Source organism: Bacillus rossius, chromosome 8 (genome assembly GCF_032445375.1).
Source record: "Bacillus rossius redtenbacheri isolate Brsri chromosome 8, Brsri_v3, whole genome shotgun sequence".
In the NCBI taxonomy this organism is placed as follows: domain Eukaryota; kingdom Metazoa; phylum Arthropoda; class Insecta; order Phasmatodea; family Bacillidae; genus Bacillus; species Bacillus rossius.
This window is the reverse complement of record NC_086336.1, coordinates 12,828,544-12,848,408: the sequence shown is the minus strand read 5'-3', so window position 1 is coordinate 12,848,408 and position 19,865 is coordinate 12,828,544. Positions and strand designations below refer to the sequence as shown.

General features: G+C 37.7%; 1 protein-coding gene across 1 annotated transcript in view; it reads left to right on the top strand.

Moving 5' to 3' along the window:
• Positions 1–18,848, top strand: part of LOC134535521 (CDK5 regulatory subunit-associated protein 3) — a 44,163-nt gene extending 25,315 nt beyond the window's left edge. The window contains exons 8-10 of the mRNA XM_063374664.1: positions 8,374–8,582; positions 14,752–14,923; positions 18,612–18,848. Coding sequence (XP_063230734.1) covers positions 8,374–8,582; positions 14,752–14,923; positions 18,612–18,683 — 453 coding nt within the window. The 3' untranslated portion in view covers positions 18,684–18,848. The remainder of the gene's footprint in view (positions 1–8,373; positions 8,583–14,751; positions 14,924–18,611) is intronic.
• Positions 18,849–19,865: the final 1,017 nt, after the last annotated feature.

Genomic DNA, 19,865 nt, shown 5'->3' with positions numbered 1-19,865 from the left:
TGGGATGGCGGTTCAGCCAATAATACACTGTTGTAGGCGATCGACGTCGTGAAGACTGCTGGACCAGTGTGCTGTTCATCGATGATCGCATCACCTGATGTCACCAATGACATCACGATGGATGCTGTGGTGTCGTGCTGATGCGGACCCACTGGGTCTGCGACGTGTTCGCTGGGGTCGTACCAACTGGTACGAGCTGCTGAGTCAAATGTCCAACACATGACTCTACATGTGCCTTGGACTACTGCTGCTGCTGCTGCTGCTGCTGCTGCTGCTGCTGCATCTAATGCTGCAGACGGTGTCGAAGGGGACCGCAACAAAACTCGTTCAGTTCGTCGGCAATCAGAAGACACACACACGTTAATCACACGTCCTATAACAGTTCTTATCACTCGCGCGATATGAATATACAGCGTCCTGTGATCGTGCCTCATGCTATCACTAACCCCTCTTCTTCTCTTGCTCCCCTACTCTAACATAAATTAAATGACTCGAGATTCCTCAAACTCATAAAATTAATAATTCATAACAACTTAATTATAAATATAAACATTAATTGAACACATAATAACTCTGTTAAATAATAAGGTAATGTAATGCATAAATAAACAGTATTTGCAACAATAGTCTTGCATAGTGCTTTGCAATAACAACAACAGGTTATTGTTTACCTTTGTAGTAGGTGATGAATAAATAAAATATATTTTATGGATGTTATCAACATAATATCTTCACCTAGTAAATAATTACATTCAATTCCTTAATTGAGACTTGTCAATAATATTGGGCTTTCAATAACATATTAAATATGCTTTTCACATATCATATGTGAATATTTTCCTTCATTACATGTTACACAATAGCTACACTTATTTACAAGAAGAGACATTATTTGCTACTCAGCTATGAAATAATGACAATAACTTCAAGATAAATATTCTTGATTGAGTGCTAGTGTATAGTGTTTATGTTTTTAAAGTTGTTCATTAAAGACAATCTTTAAAATTCTTTATCTTTCATTTCTTCTTTTCTCAATATAAAGTGGAGTGTTTTTACATCCTATTAATAAGAGTGTGGATGAAGTTGATATCCACTTATAGTTTCGGGTGTCCTGTGGGAACCCAATCAAAGTGCATTATTAACTACTAGACGATGAAGAAGCATAGGTAGGGGCAAGGCAGTAGCCTGGATCAAACTGTAAGTACTCATACCACCAAGTGTGTTCATTTAGTAGGATATTTGTCAACTAATCTTTAGGCCATTAATTATATTTAGTATTTAGTTGTGTGTTGCATTAGTTATACATTGTAATATGTCACATAGTGTTTGTACACATCTTATGCCAAATTTTATTTAAACTTCACGTGTATATCCATTGCTAATATGGTCGAACTCGACTAATAGGGTGATAATAACTGTGTCTCAACACAGTAACTGTACACACAGTACATAATATTTGGTATGTCCCTCTAGGACAATGTACCAAACCAACGCTCAGGCAACACATATGCTCCAAGCACAAATATCAGTTAAAATAAAATCATCAACTGACAAACACCCTAATTCTTCGAATATAAATTACCATATCGAAGCAATGAGGTACCTATACACCTGGATTACCTCTATCAACTCATGAGGATATATATATTTAAATTTCCTTAGCAACATAAACAATACAATGGTTTTAGCATAACACAAGTAATAATGGTACATATTTGGTGTTCTAATTCACCACAGGTGTTTTGTAAGGCCTAAGCTGACTCAAATTGTAATTTCCTACAATTTTTCCTGTATCAGGGTCGTGTAGAGTGTAGCAGTTACATCTCTCCACAGCTACTACTTTGTAGGGACCTGAGTACAATAAAAATAGCTTCTTCGCTAGATGAGCCCACTTGTTACTAGTTGGTGCTGTACGGCGTAGAACTAAGTCTCCTACAGTGAATTTACTGATCCTGGATGCTGGCTTCCTTTTCTTCCTGAGGTCGGCTTCTCTTGTTAATTTGTCTCTTACCAGTTCTTCGATTTCTTCCTCTATTCCTTCTCTGTTGTTAGCCCCTCCATGTCATGTCCAGGTGTGTCTCTTCCGGGTATAAGGTTGGTGGTAATACCTACAACCTTACTGAGCATAATTATTTTGATGCTCCTCAATTACAGCTTGAGAGTAGCTGCAATTCGCAGTCTGCTGAGGCTGCGTTACTGTGCAGTTGGGTGGGATCGGCTGCTGCCGAGCAAAATATCCACGCTGCAAGGGGTACGATGTGGTTGGAGGATGGTTGATTGTAGAGAAACTCGCTGGTGATTGATTCACAGGAGCGGTGTCTGCTACAGGGGGATGCAACATATGCTGTTGCATATTGTTGGGCGGCTGACGGTTAGAGTAACTCCTGTACTCCCACCTGGGTGGCCTTCCCTTTGGATCTTCAGGACGATAATGCTTTCCCCACCACTGGTTTTGGTTGTGGGTGTAGGGTTTCTTCGGCTGGCGGTTTCCTTGATGTTGAGGTTGGAATTCCCTCCTGGTCTTCCACTTCCCTGTCCGGTACTGTTTCGCAGGCTGCCATGACGTGCAGTGGACGTTGGCCTTGCCGCCGTCGTTACCACGCTGCCAGGGTGTGTAGAGTGGTGCTGCCTTCTGATGTGCTGGCTTGAGGTCTTTCTCCACCTCGCTATTGTTGTTCCTGGACAGCCGCTCCAGCCGGTCGAAAGCGAGGACCTGTTCGCGGAACTCTGTGATATTGTTAAAGCTACGCCCTGTCAAATGTACTTGGTACTTGATGGGTAGCTGGGAGGTCACCATCGCCATGAATTCGATATCACCCATCTCTGGTTCGAGGTAGCGCGTCCTCTCGAACATTTGAGACAAGTGTGTCTCCAGAGTTCGGTTCTTCTTGCTATCATACCGTTCGGTATGCAGACGTGCTCTCAATGTTCCCTGTATTTTCACATTCCAAAACTGCTGTTTGAAATGGCTTTTGAATTCTTGGTAGGAAGTGATGGTACTTTGTAATACCTCCCACCAGTAATACGCATGGTCCCTCAGTGCAGTTGCCATGCATTTCAGGCGTTCAGTATCACTTAGCCTAAACATGTCAGCGTATTCCTCGAAACGTCGAAGGAATCTCATTGGATTCTCTCCTTCATGGGCAGAGAACCTAGGCATCGCCTCTGACCATTGGCGTGCCGGGTGGTGCATCACTGCAAATGGGTCCAATGTGGTGTGTGTGTTAGCTGGGTTGGAGCGTGTGATTGGGACCTCAGGTTGCTCAGTCTGTGGTGAATCACAGCTACTGAGTATTTCATTGGCATTGATGTTCAGGGCTGGGGCCAATGCTACATGGTGACTGGATGTGCGAGTAAGATTGTCTACCCTCAACTGCAATACCTTCTCTTGTAGTTTGCCTACCTGCTGCTCTATGTCAAGTGAAAATTCTGTCTGCCTTTTCATTAGTGTGTCCACCTGCTCCCTCATGTCTGTGGTGTGATTGATTACCACCTTTTCAATCATGGTCTGGCATGTGGATTGAATTTGTTCCAGGCCACAGCTGTTCTGAGCAGCTTGCTCAGCTAATTGATTTAGCCTGTCATTCAGCTGGCTGGTCTGTGTAGTCAACTCTGTTGCTAACCTAGTTGTAGTACTACTGCACTGTTGTTGTATTAGCTGCAACTGTGTATCAGTGTAGCTTTCGTGTTCTGCCAACCGCACAGAAATAGCAGACACACTACTCTTGACTTCACTCATTTCCCTTTGAAGTGTGTTATTAATAGATTCCTTAGTGTCCCTGAGAACTTCCTCCAATCTAGCATTTTGTTCCTCCATCCTAGCATTCTGTTCTTCTAGCCTAGTACTCTGTTCTTGTTGTTGTTTGTCCAATTGCTGCTTAATACTATCTTTAGTACTATTGAGCCTCTCCTCCAATCTAGCACTAGTGCCCTGGAGATTCTCCTCTAACTTAGCACTCTGTTCTCGTTGTTGTTGGTGGTTAGCTTTCACCTCCTGCCACATGCTCTGCAGCATAATGAGTAAGCTAGCACTTGTTTCATTACTTATGGCAGCTGGCAATAAAGGCAAAGGTGTGTGTGGTGCGGTGGTAGCTTGGGGTTGTGTCACATCTACTCTAGCCGCTCCAGCATGTGTTACTGGGGTAACAAAATCTGTGTTATGTACTTGGCTAGGTGATGTGGGAACAGATACATCCACAGAGTGTGTAGACTCCACACTGCTGTCCCTGGAGCTGTCCTGACTGACACGTCTACTCCTTCCCCTAGTTTCCATATTTACTGCTATAACTTAGAACATAAGAACACAATACAAATATGCACACTATCGGCCCCACTTTTCGTGCGCCAGAAAAATGGTTTGTAATTTCTTACTCCCTTCTGTACACAGACGTGTACTTGATGAAACTAAGATTTTCCATTTTTAAATTACTCGGAACATTATTCCAGGAATTAATAATAGGGCGCCAGAGGTAATCAAGAATTAACAACAAAATAACACAATAAGACTTATTTTATTGTTTTAACCATAATGAGAAACCTCGAGTCATGGAAATAATAACCAAACAAACAAATATTAAATAAAGTCTATGGGATGTCGTAGATAACCTGACTCTTGAATAAAATAATACAAAATAAATAAAGTTCCGGAAGTTGTTCACTGAGTAAAAGTTTTGGGGTTTTGCTCCGGCTTGCTCAAGCATGAAACGCCTAACCTAAAGACTTCTGGACTTGTGTACATATAGTTTGTGCTAATGTGAGTAAATTTGCCGTTAATCGCCGAAAGTCAATGTTCAACTAATTTTATGATAATCCAAAGTTTATACAATTACAGTTCGCATACGTTGACGGTAAAATTTACGTCAATTTTATTATATAGCGATGATGCAGACCATACCTTAACTCTGGATGATTAAGGTCATTCGTAAAATACTTCGTCACTCACGTGAATTGAATGTGATTCTTCTGCATTCAATTACAGGGCGTCAATTAATATTGCCCAGTATTTTGACGTAATTTCCAGACCAATAACGCCGAAATTAGCATCGCCACGAATAAAATATTCCCAGAGGGAATACACTACCACACGCACTAAATGGCGTAATTTTCCACTCTTTTTCTTCTCTCTTGCCGAAATTAAATTGTTAATTGAAAAGGGCCAATCACGGCCGCGACACGTTAGCGTCCTTTTTAATGAAGCCAATGAAATGTCAATATCAATCAAGCATAGGCTCGTTAAAGCTGTTCCAAACGCCGCGCGATTATTTATTTTAGCAGTTGTCATGACGACGCAGCACGAGCTGCGCGCGCCGCCATGCGTGAAACAAAACACTGCCGAAAGTATTGGGAAGCGGTATTAACCTCGAACGTAAAACAATAACAAACAGTTTCAGTTAGTCTGATAATACCGTAGTATTACACCCTCTGTTTCAAAGTTGACGTCACCTGACTCTCTGACTCCTGTTGCGAGTTATTTCCTGTCGTGACGAGAGCGCCGGCCAGCCGAAAACTCAGGGAGTGAACGGGTTCTCACCTTGTGGCTTGCAACAGGAGGCCAGGACAACAGCAACCCCTCGAGCTGTCGGCCACTCGAGACGCTACTTAGTTCGGTCTATTTATGTCCGTAGTTCGGTCTATGTCGTTAAGGCACTGGCTGCTAAACGGCGAACCACTCACGGGTCGCTAGCTTCGAAGTGCGGAGCAGCGCTCAGACGCGTCCATCGCGGATGAGAGGCGAGCTTACGACTGACTCCCACGCACCGGCGCACGGCGAGCGGGAAGCAGGGGAGGGGGACACACGAGGTACGTGGGAGACAGTATGCGATCCGGGTCAGATTGCACTGTCATTTATCACACCAGCCGCCACGCTCGGGTGCGCTCACCACTCGAAGCAGCACTCAAACACTTTTTTACACTCATGCCCGGACCAGACGGTTATGGGCAACAGCGGGCCTAGGGACCAGGACAGACACGACAGCTGTCATCAAAGTAATAGCATTAATCAGTAATATTTGGCGTTAAGATCACTAATGTCTATCCGTACAACACAAAGAAAATTCTAAGCAAGAATAAAACCGTCAAAAGGCTTTTTTTGGTTTTGCTTCCATAAATATTTCTTAGACTCCTGTGAAATGTGTTTAAAATAAAATTGTTTGACTGTATAAAATCTCTTTTAGCTTTAGAGTTTGAGATGTGTTGAACTATTTGATTGATTGTTCTGCTTTGCATTGCAGCAGGCATCTTCAGGGTTGAAAATCAACAGAGAGCTCGCCATTCATCATCATAGGGCGAAGCCCTCAGCACGGTGGTGGCATAAGCTATTTTAGGGGCTCTTGTCGAGCATGGGAGTTTGAAGGGGGACAAGCCCACGCTCCTTCCTTTCTTTAGTAATTCTACCCGGCAGGGCCCGGCACTTGGTCTGATAGGAAAGATGAGCGCCATAGTCTCATTTCCCCCTCAATCTTCCATTTGTTACCCCTCCCAGCTCTGGTCTTTGGCAGTTAGTTGAGTTAACCATATGTAGTTATTTTAGGTATTTGGTCTCATTTGGCAACATTCAGAATAACTGGAAGGTGCTGAAGAAAAAGCAAAAAGCAAGTGGTGCATGTGGTTAGTGAAGCAGGGCGTTGAAGATGGTGCTTCACTCTCATTGGCTAAGGTGTTTGGTTTTAGCCAATTGGAGGAGGGGCAGTCTGCTGGCTAGTGCTGAGTTTAAAATGTTATTAATTTAATTGGTTGTATGGACTGCTTGGAGTATCTAGAACTTGCTGTTTGATTGCAAGGATTTTTTTTTTTTTTTTTTTTTTAGCAGGCTAGTGATTTATTTATTTCCAATTTTAGTGGAGAATATCTTGGTTATTGTGCTTGTCTATTTACATTTTTGTATATTGTGCCTGCAGCCCAGAGCTATAAACCCATAGCCAAAGCAGTCGGAGAGCCTCCTGGCGATGTGCATGTTGCGGGAGATACAGGGAAAATGGCAGTGAACCTCAAGTACAAGATAGGTTGGTTAAACTTCATGGAAATTCTGATGCGGACTGTACAGAAAATTTTACGAACTTGCAAGGCTACGGAAAAAGGCGGAAAACCTTTGAATTTACTTGGGCTGTAAAGATTTTTGAGGCTGTTTATGATAACATGCTGTACTGATGGTTTATCAATTAATAATTCAAAAGTTTATTTTCAGGGGATTGGAGGACTAGCTAGATCCCACTCTCGTATTTTCCCGAGGCTGCTGTGCATTTGGGTAGGTCTGCAACAGCATGGAGTTATTTAGAGTTAGTTTGTTTGGTTACTAAACCATGGGCCGCTTCTCCCCTTCCTTTATCGAAGGCAGGGGTAGACCAGAGAAGGGGCGGTGCCCCTCTACCCTTGGCTGGCTTGAGCACTGTGCAGTTGTAATGGGCTGCAACTGTGTGGGGAAAAAACAAGATGAAAAAGTAGGTGCTATTATTTTTTTGGTGTTCTACTGTTAGTTTATTCTTAACCATGGACCATTTTCTCTCTTTCTCTAGCGGAAGCAAGGGCAAGGCCTGAGGATGGGACGATACCCCAAGACCTGAGGCTGGTTAGTGTACCTAGTGAGATGGGGCAGTGCCTCATTATTATTTCTGCCAGCTCAAACTCTTCTCCGCCTGGCGTTGTGGAAGTTCTCTATTAATACTTCCCAGGGGTCTTCTTCAGGTAGGCGATCACATTAGGACTACTACTATTGGCTGAAGTGTCAGCCAATAATAACTGGCCTTTCCTGCCATTGGCTTCTCCATCGGTCAATAAAGCAGTCATGTATGGCCTCAGTCCATCGGCTGTAATGGTCATTCGGAGTGAGATCTGGTGTGGCTTCGCTCCTCTTGCGTTCTAAGCCCTGAAGATGCCAGTGCTGCAGCACAAAGTACGGCGGTACAAACTGCCACTTCAACATTTCTCGAAAGCTAAGGTAGTTTATTAGACAATGTCTGTGAAACCCTGTAATATAGTTCAATTTTATGTTTAAATGCATTTGTGGAAAGTATTTTATGTTCTGGAATAAATTGGACGGTCTCCGGGTAAAAGGTAACAAGTCAAGAATTCATTTTTTGCAGGAGAAACAAAAAACTCTTAGATAAAAATTGAAAAAAATTGAATTTAAATACTTAAATTAATTTTGCATTATTCTTTTATTTACCAACATATTTACCAACATAGTTGCCAATGATTAAAAATCATTACATATTCTAAGTATACTTAAGAGTTTATTGCTGGAATAAACTAAAAATCACCAAAATGTGACTTGTTACCTTTTACCCGGAGACCGTCCAATTGATATTTGATTTGAAATTCCGTTGAAGTGAAAGTGGGCGGAAGCCTGACGGCAGCGCTGGCCGGGGACGGTTGCAGCTGGAGGCGTTCCTGAAGGTGCGGCTGGCGGAGACGAGCCAGCAGTCGGGCGACCTGCTCTCCCTGAGCCTGCTCCAAGACGCCCCGGCCGCCCTGCAGATGCAGAGCGCGGCGGGGTTGGCGGCCATGCTCGCCGCGGTGCAGGACGTGATCTGCGACCTCTCGGACCAGCGCATCCAGCACCTGCACAGCGTCAAGCACTCGCCCAGGTACAGCCCCCGGCCGCTGCTGGTCGTACTTCGTCCTTGAGAATGTACCTAGGGCAAAATGTTGTAAGTTGACGTGTACCTGGGGAATGGTCAGGAGAAACAGATGAGCTCCTGGTGGGTTGGGGATCCTGATCTGGGTGCCAGCAATGTGGAGACTGCCGTGGAGCAATTGACTCAGCGATGTCTGTGAGGGTGAGATGGTTTGTTGTAAATCCCCTCATCCCAGTACCGTCGTCTTCTAACAAGCACGTGCGTACGAGCGACCTTCCTTTGCCTTCAACTTTCTGCTTGCAACTGACTGCATGTGTTGAAACGGGCTGCTGTGGGATTGTCAACTATGTCTGTATGTCCACAAAAGACCGCATAAAAGCATAGCAAGTCATTTATTACCACTGAATTATAGAATAGCTTTTCTCTGTAAATACATGTATTAGGATATACATAATCATAAGCATAAGAATATACCTTTCATAAGTAGCAATTTTTTATCTAAGACTTACAGGTTTTTAAAAAGCACTTAAGTATACTCAGATAACTCAAAACTTTCAAGAATATACAGGAATAATCCTTTGTCCACTATCAAAATTGTGTTAGTTTTAAATTGATGTCTGTAAGATAGCTTTCTTTTCTCCAAGCAAAACCATGTTTTTTTTTTCATTACTAGCTAAATATGCAAAATATGGTAGCAAATAGGGGTGTCCGAATATTCAAAATTGCAAATATTCGTGCAAATCAAATATTTGATTCGATTCACATTTGAAACCAAATTAGTTATTTTAAATTTTCAAACATTCAAAATTTTTGAATGAATTAAAATATTACTTTTATTTGACAAAACGTGTGATACAATAATATGTCGAACCTCGAGAAATCATTTTCCGAGAGACTTAATGGAGAAAAAAAAACTGTAAGCAGACCTTTACTTACATCAAATTTTAGGTTAGGTAAATGGGCATACTGAGAACAGTTAAAGCCAATGTAGCATGAAAATTATCATAAATCCTTACGATTTTACTGCAAACTTTACGTGATGTGTAGCATAATTAAGCACAATTTTTGGGCGAGCCATATTTGTGCCATATAAAAGTGTAAAACCATTTAAAACAATGCCAGCGCATCAGCTTTACCTTTAAAAACTAATGCACACATACTCTTTGGTCACCATTCTATTAATTTTACTAATACAAATCTAGAGAATTTTTTGACAATAGAAAAGTAAACACAGCGGCCATCATGGCTACAGCAAAAGATAAAATGTGTCCGTTTGTGGTTATGGCCAGCAGAGCGGCCCATGGCCAGAGAATTGTGTTGCTAGAATTGCTCCAGCGCAATCGCTTTTTAAACTACCGAAAATGTTACGTAAATAATTAGATAAAATTAAAAAGACAAGGTAAACAAAATTCATTAAAAATTATTTTGCCTTGACACGTTTGATCCCAAAAATCTCTGAGAACTGAATATTGACCATGCTTACGAGCAGTTGTAATAAACAACTCTTCGATATATTGATTGGTAATTGCTTGACTATTTACTGCGGAGATTAAAACTGTTACATCAAAGATCTGTTTACTTTCATAAACTTTTTTTGCAGTTTTTAATCATCAGAAGAAGAAGTGAAGTTCAGAATGTTGTTTTTCTGCTTCTGGGAACATTGTCACTTCCAAGAGGCAATGCCTGGATCCAGAACATGTAAAGGAATTGGTCTTTTTGCACTGCAATTTACGTAATGCTGATTGCAAGGTGTAGGCTTGGCTTTTGATGACATTTTTATCACTGAATGTGTTTTATTACTAAACTATTAGAAGACACATAAAAATGTATATAAAGCTAAAGAACATTACTCTTTTAAACAACAATTTATTTTATGCTAAATTTTGACTATAATTATTCAGATTTATACCTAGAACTTAATTAGAAAATATTCACAAATTATTCGCTATTCGCAAATATTTGCAATTATTTGATTCACATTTGATTTGTATTGAAAAAGTCACATTCACACAGCCCTAGTAGCAAATAAACTCCCAATGCTTAAATTTTTATTTTTTAATTATTTTATATTTAATTTACATTTGTGACCTGCACGCCAAAACTCATTAAAGGGATTGCAAGGGTGTGCTCGATGGATGCAAAGAACAGTAACACCACTAAATAGGAATACAGATCACAATAAAACAAAAACAAACAATGTACATGGATAAAAATGAACATTCAAAGTATTCAAACCCTATAGGAAAGTTAATTGACAATAACATAATTTTGACTTCAGATAGGTCGAGCACATTGGAAATATAATCTACAATCTCATTTTCCAGGACTGACGGATCAAAATGAGTTGAAAAGCCTATCTAGTTTAGGAGCATTGGGATGGGAGGCCAGAACCTGGCATGGACTGGGGTATACGTGTATGGAGCAGATCAGGTATGCAAGGTAAATGGTATCAGGTACACAGACATTTTATTCAAACATCAAATCTTAACATTAGGTTACTGATAATGTGAAGTGAATACAATTTAGGCAAGGCTAAAAACAAAAATCAAGAACAATGATTTTGACAAAACGGGCTTGTTAACAACAAGCTTCGAAGGTAAGCCGGCTACACCGTAAGCGATCCCATCATACAACGCGCAGTTGACGCGAAGCAAAAGCAGTGCCAAGTATGCAGTTAAATTCAGACATTTTACTGCAAGGTGCAGTTACAATTAAAGAAAAACGTTACATTATTTACGTTTTACCAAACTACTGCGAAGTGCAGTTACGATTAAACAATTAAAGAAAGAAGTTACATTATTTACGTTATACAAAACTACTGCAAAGTGCAGTTTCAATTAAAGAACGAATTTACATTAATAAGAAATAATCAAATACGTGCGACGTCGTCTCGGGGAGACAGTTACCAAGAAAAACGAAGTTGACAGTGAAGTTACGTTAATGCATTAATCCAAACTAAACAATTTTCAAGGTGGCGGCCGAAAAGGAATTTAGACAAACCAATTCAAGAATATATGACTCTACATTAGGGTAAGGGCCACCGCCTCACACACAACTCAAACCAACTTACATTTTCCCCTGAGGTCGCACACCCACGTAGTTCAAACTGAACCTAACGGACTACATGCTAGTAGAATACAACAGATCAGCTACTGCTGACAACCGAGCCTGACTAAAACCAGAAGAAAGAAAGAGGCTCCCGACATGGTTGCAGCTCAATTTATAAGATCACGCCACAGCACGCGCATGTGCCGATCCAGGGAGGGCGTGAACGAGTAGACATAGAACAAACACTAGGAGGGGGGGATAGGAGGGAGAAGGAGGAGGGGAGCGGAGTGCCGGAGGCCGATGCATCACGTGCCGTTCAAAACGCTACAGAGTAACAACAAACATTGCTTTTGTTTTTTTTAGAAATAGGTTTGCTCACTGTTTAGAAGGTAGGAATGTTCCTTGTGCCCGCTTGCACGGGCACATTTTTGTAATCATGTTCCCATTTAGCTTCACGGTTCTCATTGATTTAGGTTTACATGCACGTTGCACAATAGTGAATCCGTCTTCATCTGTACTATGTTGGTTAGAGTTGTTGCCACTCGAGACATTGCGCTTATGCTGTGTTGGATGTAGGTCACAGATGGACTACCCTTAGCCAAGACGCCAGAAGTTGCAATACTTTCGTTTTTTTTTTTTGCCACTTGGTGATTTCATAAAAGCTTGACTATAGTATTAATGTTTTATTTTTAGATAACAAACTTTGCTTAATTTGTAATAGTTCTTAATTTCAGCCATTACGAAGTGCGAATGGATGAGCAGTCTTAAGTACCACATTTTCATTTCTGAAGTCATCAACCTTGGCACAAAGGAAATCTACCTTGTAAACAATAAGTCTGTTTACAGTCTTTATTTTCTATTTTTTTTAATAATTTATATTTTAATTGAGTAAATTATTATTTTTTGGGTTATGTAATGGTGAAGAGAGCAACCTTAGTAGGAGCCATTTCAGTCCACCTAGTGTTGGACGTTGATAATATTTAATTTCTGTTTTTCAATTGCATATTTTTTAAAGTTTTTATTCAGTTTTATAAATCCATGCACCAAACACATTTCTTTGGTATTTTTTGCTCTTTTCCAAGGTTTTATTAGTTTCAGTCAGTAGTATTTCTCATAGCTTCCTTGTTCCTTGGTATTCACAACAAGCAAAGTTAAAGAATTTTTGATTTTAGAATAGTGAGTGTATGTACCTAAGTATGCCATTAAGAAAGCAAGACGTTTCTTTGTTGTGAGCGGCTTCTTGAATCCTCGGAGCCCGCACGAGAAACATGAAGATTCGCATCAATTGTTATAGCTCTTTAAGAAGTTAAAGGATTAGGAATAACTGAATTTTATGCATCAGATTTAGGGAGTTATAATGTTCCCTGTTTTCCTACAGCATCTGTCACAATCATTGAAAAGTGCACTACAAGGGCGATGAAGTAGAGCCTATTTTCAAGAGGTCGACATTGGTGAGCTCTTTCTGAACTATGTATAGGATTTACAGATGCCATGGAAATCGCAGATTTCTCATCTTCTTTTCAGTAACACATCTCATAGCCGTAGTTAGCGTTTTCAGCTATCCAACGATGTTCCAGTCATCGACAGGACGAACCAGAGGTCCAGATGATGCCAAAGATCATCTCTGCTGTCACTCAGTAGCTAATAGCCGACACTTGATTAGTATGTTCAATATTTGCAGAAACAGATTCCTATCACTTATGTATCGCATCATAACTTACTGGCTCGCATCGATAGTTTTGAGGTTTGCTCACTTCGTGCCATAAATTTGATGTCAAAAACTTATGAATACTCTACTTTTACTATATGTAAAAGTTATTATCCTAAGCCTCTAACATTAAAGGTTGTAATAACTTTCTGATTTTATGAATTCATATGAAAGGCAATTTAATTTGGATACCTCAAATGTTTAGAAAGTTGAATATATTTGTGTTCTTACTGACTAGAGGTGAGATCACATACGTGGTTTATTATTCCAAATGCTATAGTGATTGCCAACTTTGAATTGATGCGTTACTTTATGTCTGCAATTAATCATACTATAGAACACTTACACTATTATAAGGCTAAAATAATATTATAATTTTACCCTATCACCTACACAAAATTATTATTTAATATATTCTATAGCAGAATTTACATACACACTATGGATAGCAGTGACGTGCTTGATAAACTGCCAGGCTTAATCAAAAATAACCAATACCAATTCATTTCAGTTAATAAAATTATTGGGTCATTTATCAGGCCCGTCTTCAAAGTGTGCAAGTTCCCACTACAATATTTTCAATTAATTATTCTAATTTAAATGTTTTAAACTTGACTTCCATCTTAGGTTTTTGCTGGCTTCTTGCCGGACTGGATCTTGTTTTTTTCGTGGGAGACATTGAAGAATTAATATTTTTAAGTTACTAAAAATTATGATGCACGAAAGAAAGATCAAGTAATCTGAGGACTGCGCGTGAACACATCCGCCACTAAACACACTGTTACGACTGATGAACACACAGCCGTGACTGAACACACGGACGCAACTGTGAAAAATATATGTGTTTTCACCATATATTAACATACATCATTCGACTAGTTATAATGTTATAAATCATAGCAACGCCTGTTTCTGATAGGTAGAGACAATAAATGGTTATACATATTTTTTAGCCCAATTTTGTTTTTGAAGCGAAAGAGATCTGTGATATTGTTATAATTTTTATAAATTCAGTTTTTAATACTTATTCCATCAAAATAGTGTAATTTTTATATGCTGCATACTTACAATAGAAATGGATACATTCAGAACAATAAAAATAAATTCATGAGCATTTTTAGTTCAATAGTGATTCAATTAGAGATGTGCAATCAAACTAATTAAATAAATTTTTCTGATCTATGCATATTCCTTGAATTAATAACATTAAAAATTTTTTTTATTTGTAATTTGAAACAGGTTTTTATTAAATACAGCTTAATTTCCTAGTATAAGTTCCATTTCGGTGCAGTATGGTGTTTTGAATTGCATTTCAGAGTTGTGCAGTTTATTGACTTGCATTTCGGTGTTACTTGGGTTCTATTGTAACTGACCACATGGTCTGGTCCCTACGGACTCTGTGCAGCGCTGTGGTGTTCCCAGGTACGTGGACACGCTGGCAGACTCCCTGAAGCAGAAGCTGGCGGCCGTGGAGAAGATGACTGCCTCGCAGGAGGCTGTGCGGCGGCGCAGGGCAGACGCGCGGCTCGAGTTGGCAGCCCTGGCGCCCAAGCTGCAGCTCGTCATCTCCAAGACGAGGCAGCTGCAGGAGGAGGTGAGCGGTCTGACTGCCGGCCACCCGGCCGTGGTCCGCGGGGAAGTGTGGAGCTGGAGAAATTTTCAAACAGCATTTGCTTGCAGCTGAAACATTTTACTTCCAAATTTTATTCTTGTTCAAGACAACTTTTTGTGTTGTGTCAAAAAAACAAATAAAAAATTGATAGTTAATTAAGTTTTTCAAACTATAGTGACTCTGCATTACTTAGAGACTGGGTGGCTGTGATTGCAAAGATATCGTTCTTTTCTGGTGAATAGAAATAATTCTCATTAACAGTGAAATAATGAAAAAGACACTCCATTTCACATAAAATGCTTAATGTTTTAAAAACTATTTTATTCACAAAATACAGTATTTACCCGAAAATAAAGCGTCTCTCAATATAGTGCAACCCAAAACTTTTTTTATTCTGAATTAATGAATAAGACTTTGTGGTTTAGAAATCGCAACTCAAGCACATAGCACTTGAAAATTATTTAAATTATTAGATTTAGCCCTTTCTGGTTTCACTTTAGTCAGTATAATATCTTGCATGTTCTCTTTTAAAATACCAAGCTGCAGTTAGAATATTTTTTATTTTTTATGACTAGTTCAGAAAGCAAAGAATGTGGTGACATGCTGTGGTTGTCTGGGGGTGAAATAGAAGGGGGAGGGTGTGCTTTCCCCAGCTGCCACAGTGAAGTGCACCCTCTCCTCCTGCATATCTCATCTGTTACGTCTGTGCATAGGTTCAGAAAGCACCGGACTTAGTGGCAGATGTGATGCAGTTTATGGGCAGAGCATTTAGTTTGTCAACTAAGTGGAGGTTCAGGAGGCTGTAATTAACAGCTGTCTAAAGTGGCATAAGTGACACATTTAAGAGGTAGAGACTATTGTTTTTCATCTAAGCTGTTCCCAGTGGCATGATAAAAGTTTGCAATTATATTGGGAAACCCTACTTTCAGTTTCCACAGTTTTGTAAAGAAGTTATTTCATTATGTGCAGGTAAGTATGGTAGTTATGAAATGAGTTCAGTTTTTCACCCATTTTGGTATTTAATAGCAGATACGTAAACTGTTTTTTTTAGTTCATATATTTTACAAAAATATTTTCTGCAAATTTTCTCTTCATTTAGAGACATTTATGTTTTTTTTTTGTTGCAATATGTTTCTATATGATAGATTAATGATAGATAAATGTTATGATAGATAAATGTAACAAGTGAGATGATGTGTTACATAGTGGTAGATTGATATCACCCATTAATTTATTCATTTTTATAAATATAGTGAGGAAAGAAAATTCATAAATTGCAACATAAGCCCCTGTGTAATTTACAAGGACTACAAGGAGAAGCTATAAAATAAATTTTTATTCTGTCACCAGATAATCCTCTGGGTATGTTTGTTTAACACTTCTTGTAAAATTTTGACACAAAAAAGTTATTATAATATATTTTATTATAGACTAGCTGTAGCGGCCACGAGTGGCTGTAGCTCAGAGTCTGATTAAATGGAAAAGAAAGAAAAGAAAAAGCACACATTATTATATGTTTAATTTGACAATGCTTGTGGGTACAAAATTTTATTGTTGTTCCATTGTCTGTAAATATATAGAGATTGTCTGGTTTGCTGACTCTAGAACACACATGTGAGAAGTAATTCGTGTCCAGATCCAAACCGCACAATTGTAACGATTTGCGCTAAGCTAAGCTAAGCAATAAAAATATTAAAAATCAAATCTATGCTTTTACTTATCTATATTTTTTGTCTATCTTTTTACCTGTCACAGGTGTAGCATAGGTAGTATATGAAAACACGCGCCTATTTGAATGCAATGTCCTGTCAAAATTTCAAAGCAATCAGTGAAGAACTTTCGGAGATTTAAGATTTTGAATGAACAAAAATTTATTTTTATTTATATAAATGAAAAAATAATAGATTGAAAGTTTCTTCAGATCTAAATTTTCTGAATTTTTACGGATATGTTATATTATATCTGACTCTTGATATCTAGATTTGGATTTGAGTCACTTTTTTAATAACCAATTTTGAGATTTGGTTTTGAGAAAAAAATTGTATTTGACCCATCACTACTAAGAAGTATTAGTAGAACATAAAGAAGAAGAAAAAAAAGTATTTGGTAATTTTAATTTTTTCAGTTACAGCTTAATTTAAGTAATTATGGTACCTCAATATATTTGAGGGTATCAGAGGAAACTTCCCTCTTACAAGAGGAGGGTCTAAGTCAGGGCTCACCGATTTGGCTTAAACTGTGTGAGTGGAAGCAGGCAGGTATTCCTTTCAACGTCCTGAAATATCTCATCAGAGTGGGTCTTAGGAAACAAGAAAGAGCTCTTGATTTTAAAGTAGAATTTGAGAGGTATTGTTCATGAATTGTCAAGTCAGCGGCGTAGCGCAGTGGACAAGAGCATTGTGTAGCAATCCGGCAGTTCGAATTTGATACCCAGTGGTACCTTTTTTTTCTCTTTCATATAAATTTTTTTTACTTCTTGCAATCTTAAACTATTAACCACAGAATTCAAATATATTAAGCAGTTAAATTACATAATAGGGTGAGGTTTTGATTAAAAGAAACATTTATGAAAATTCTATCAATTAATTATATATGCTGCTTTTTGTTTATTATCAGAAGAAAAATTTCATTTTTTAGGGTATTGATCATCAAATAAATATTCAAAACATAAATATTATTAAAGTCATGTGTCTGAAGCTAATCAAGCGGTATGTAACTTATGTGGTATGTGATTTATATAAACATGAAAAATCTACCAACACTTTTTACTACTTGCTGATATTCTCTTTTTGGTATAAAGGATTGTAGATATGGTTTTATCATTAAAAAATAATATTTTCTTATCAAATCAAACTTAGTTTAAGATATTAGCAATAGTAAATAATTATATCTTAATCTACCCTCTCTTATTAAATGTTTTCTGAAATTTCACCTCTTAATTTGTTACAGGGGTGAATTATATTTTTAAAAATAATTTTATGGATCCACTAAATCAGTATTGGTAAGATAAATTTTAAAATAATATATATATGTAATTTATTAGAATTATTTTGGATTTCACATCTACCATAAAAAAGAACAGGATGAGTTTGTTTTTATTTGGTTAATGGCATATTTACTGCATATGTAGCTCTAAATTTTCACAGAGGCATCGCTGTGGGGAAAGAGAAGGGCGGTGATATATGTGGGATTTTTCTTTAAGTAATAATTAGCATAGTTAAGAATCAACTACGTTCAAAAATAAATTTTATACCTGTACTCACTATTTCAAATACAGATGCAAATGTTTCAAAAATCTTTAGGAAAAAAAAAATAAAAAAGTAGGTATCTGTTATAAGGTGAAATCATTTAGTTATTTTAAATAAATTCTGAAACATACTAAAATGGGAGTTATAAAATCAGATACTTGATCTATTCTTAAACAGTTTTGTTATAAGTTGTTTTTTTTATTTGCCTGAGAATTTATTGTATATTTCTTTAGAATTTTTTTTTTTTTTTGAACTTACCACATACTTTTCTTACAATGGTAAAAAGTCTACAATACCTGAAATTGGGCAAGCGAAGCTTGTAGTATAGCATAAAATAAAATAATATTTTTTTCATTTTGTTGGGAATGGTCATCACTATTTTACACACAAAATTCATACACCATTGTGATTTTTGTTTCCAGATTGAACAAGACATCTCTAAGAAATACAAGAACAGAGAAGTGAATCTAATGGGTGGTATCAAAACATTGTGACCAGTTATTTGAAACAATGAGTTCATTCCGGTTGTCAGGTTCTTCTGTATTTCTCCAGTGTTGTTTAATGCATGATGGAATGTGTTGATGTATATATGTAAATCTTACCTATATACTGTGTGGTTTTACGATTGAGATATTATAATAGAATATTTTCAAACTTAATTTTTGTAGTTTTTTTTTCCCTTTAGTTTAATTTTTTTTAAATATTTTGTAGTTAAAATACATTTTAAAACAAATTATGATATGAATGTCAGTAGAACCTTGAATAACCGTGGAAGTTTGTTGGGGGGGGGGGGGGGGGGGGGGGGTTATCAGCACAGATAAGCGAAAATCAAGGATAATCAATTTCAAATGTATTTAGGTTATACAATACAGCAAGATTTTGTTAGTAATTTATACAAAACAAATGTGCAAATTATTATTTTGTAAAAGTATGTATGAATGAAACTATCTGTAATGACCTAAAAGACACAGCTTTACTCCTTTCTTTTCCCTTCCCTAATGAATTACACTTTGTAGCTTGGTTCCCCCCCCCCCCCCCTCCCCGAAGTTAATTTTTAAAAAGGAAACCTGGTTAACCGAATGCCCGGTTAATTGGGTCATGGATAATGGAGGTTCTATTGTATGAGTACATACCAAAAATAAATAAATTTGTTTTGTACTCATTTTAGAAAAAATTCTTCATTTAATAATTAAGAAATTCATTTTTTACACTGTTAGGATTATAATTAGGCAGATAAACTCTTTACTGATCTCGTAACATAAGAAAATTAATGCACGTGTTGTTTATTCCTGTTTATAAAAAATTTCAAGAAAAGTTTTTTTTCCTTCAAATGTTTTTTTTTTTTAAATGACAGAAAGTTTTAATAATTTCAATGTGAATTGAAAGTGTAAATCATAAAATTAGGAGCAAAAGTGAATTTTTGATGATTTCTTAATACTTAAATCTAAGTAGCATTGAAATGTCATTTCATAAAATGCATTTGCTCTACTGCTTAGCTTCCAGAAAAATGTACAAACTACTATTTGTCTGAGTGAAATGCAAAAGCTATTATACTAACTAACCGAGGGCTACTGATACATTTTGTAAATCTTTGCAAGCTTTGATTTAAAATGTACAGAAGTTATCCATTCAATTAAACATTTTTAATAAAACAAACTATAAGGGTTTATATGGTT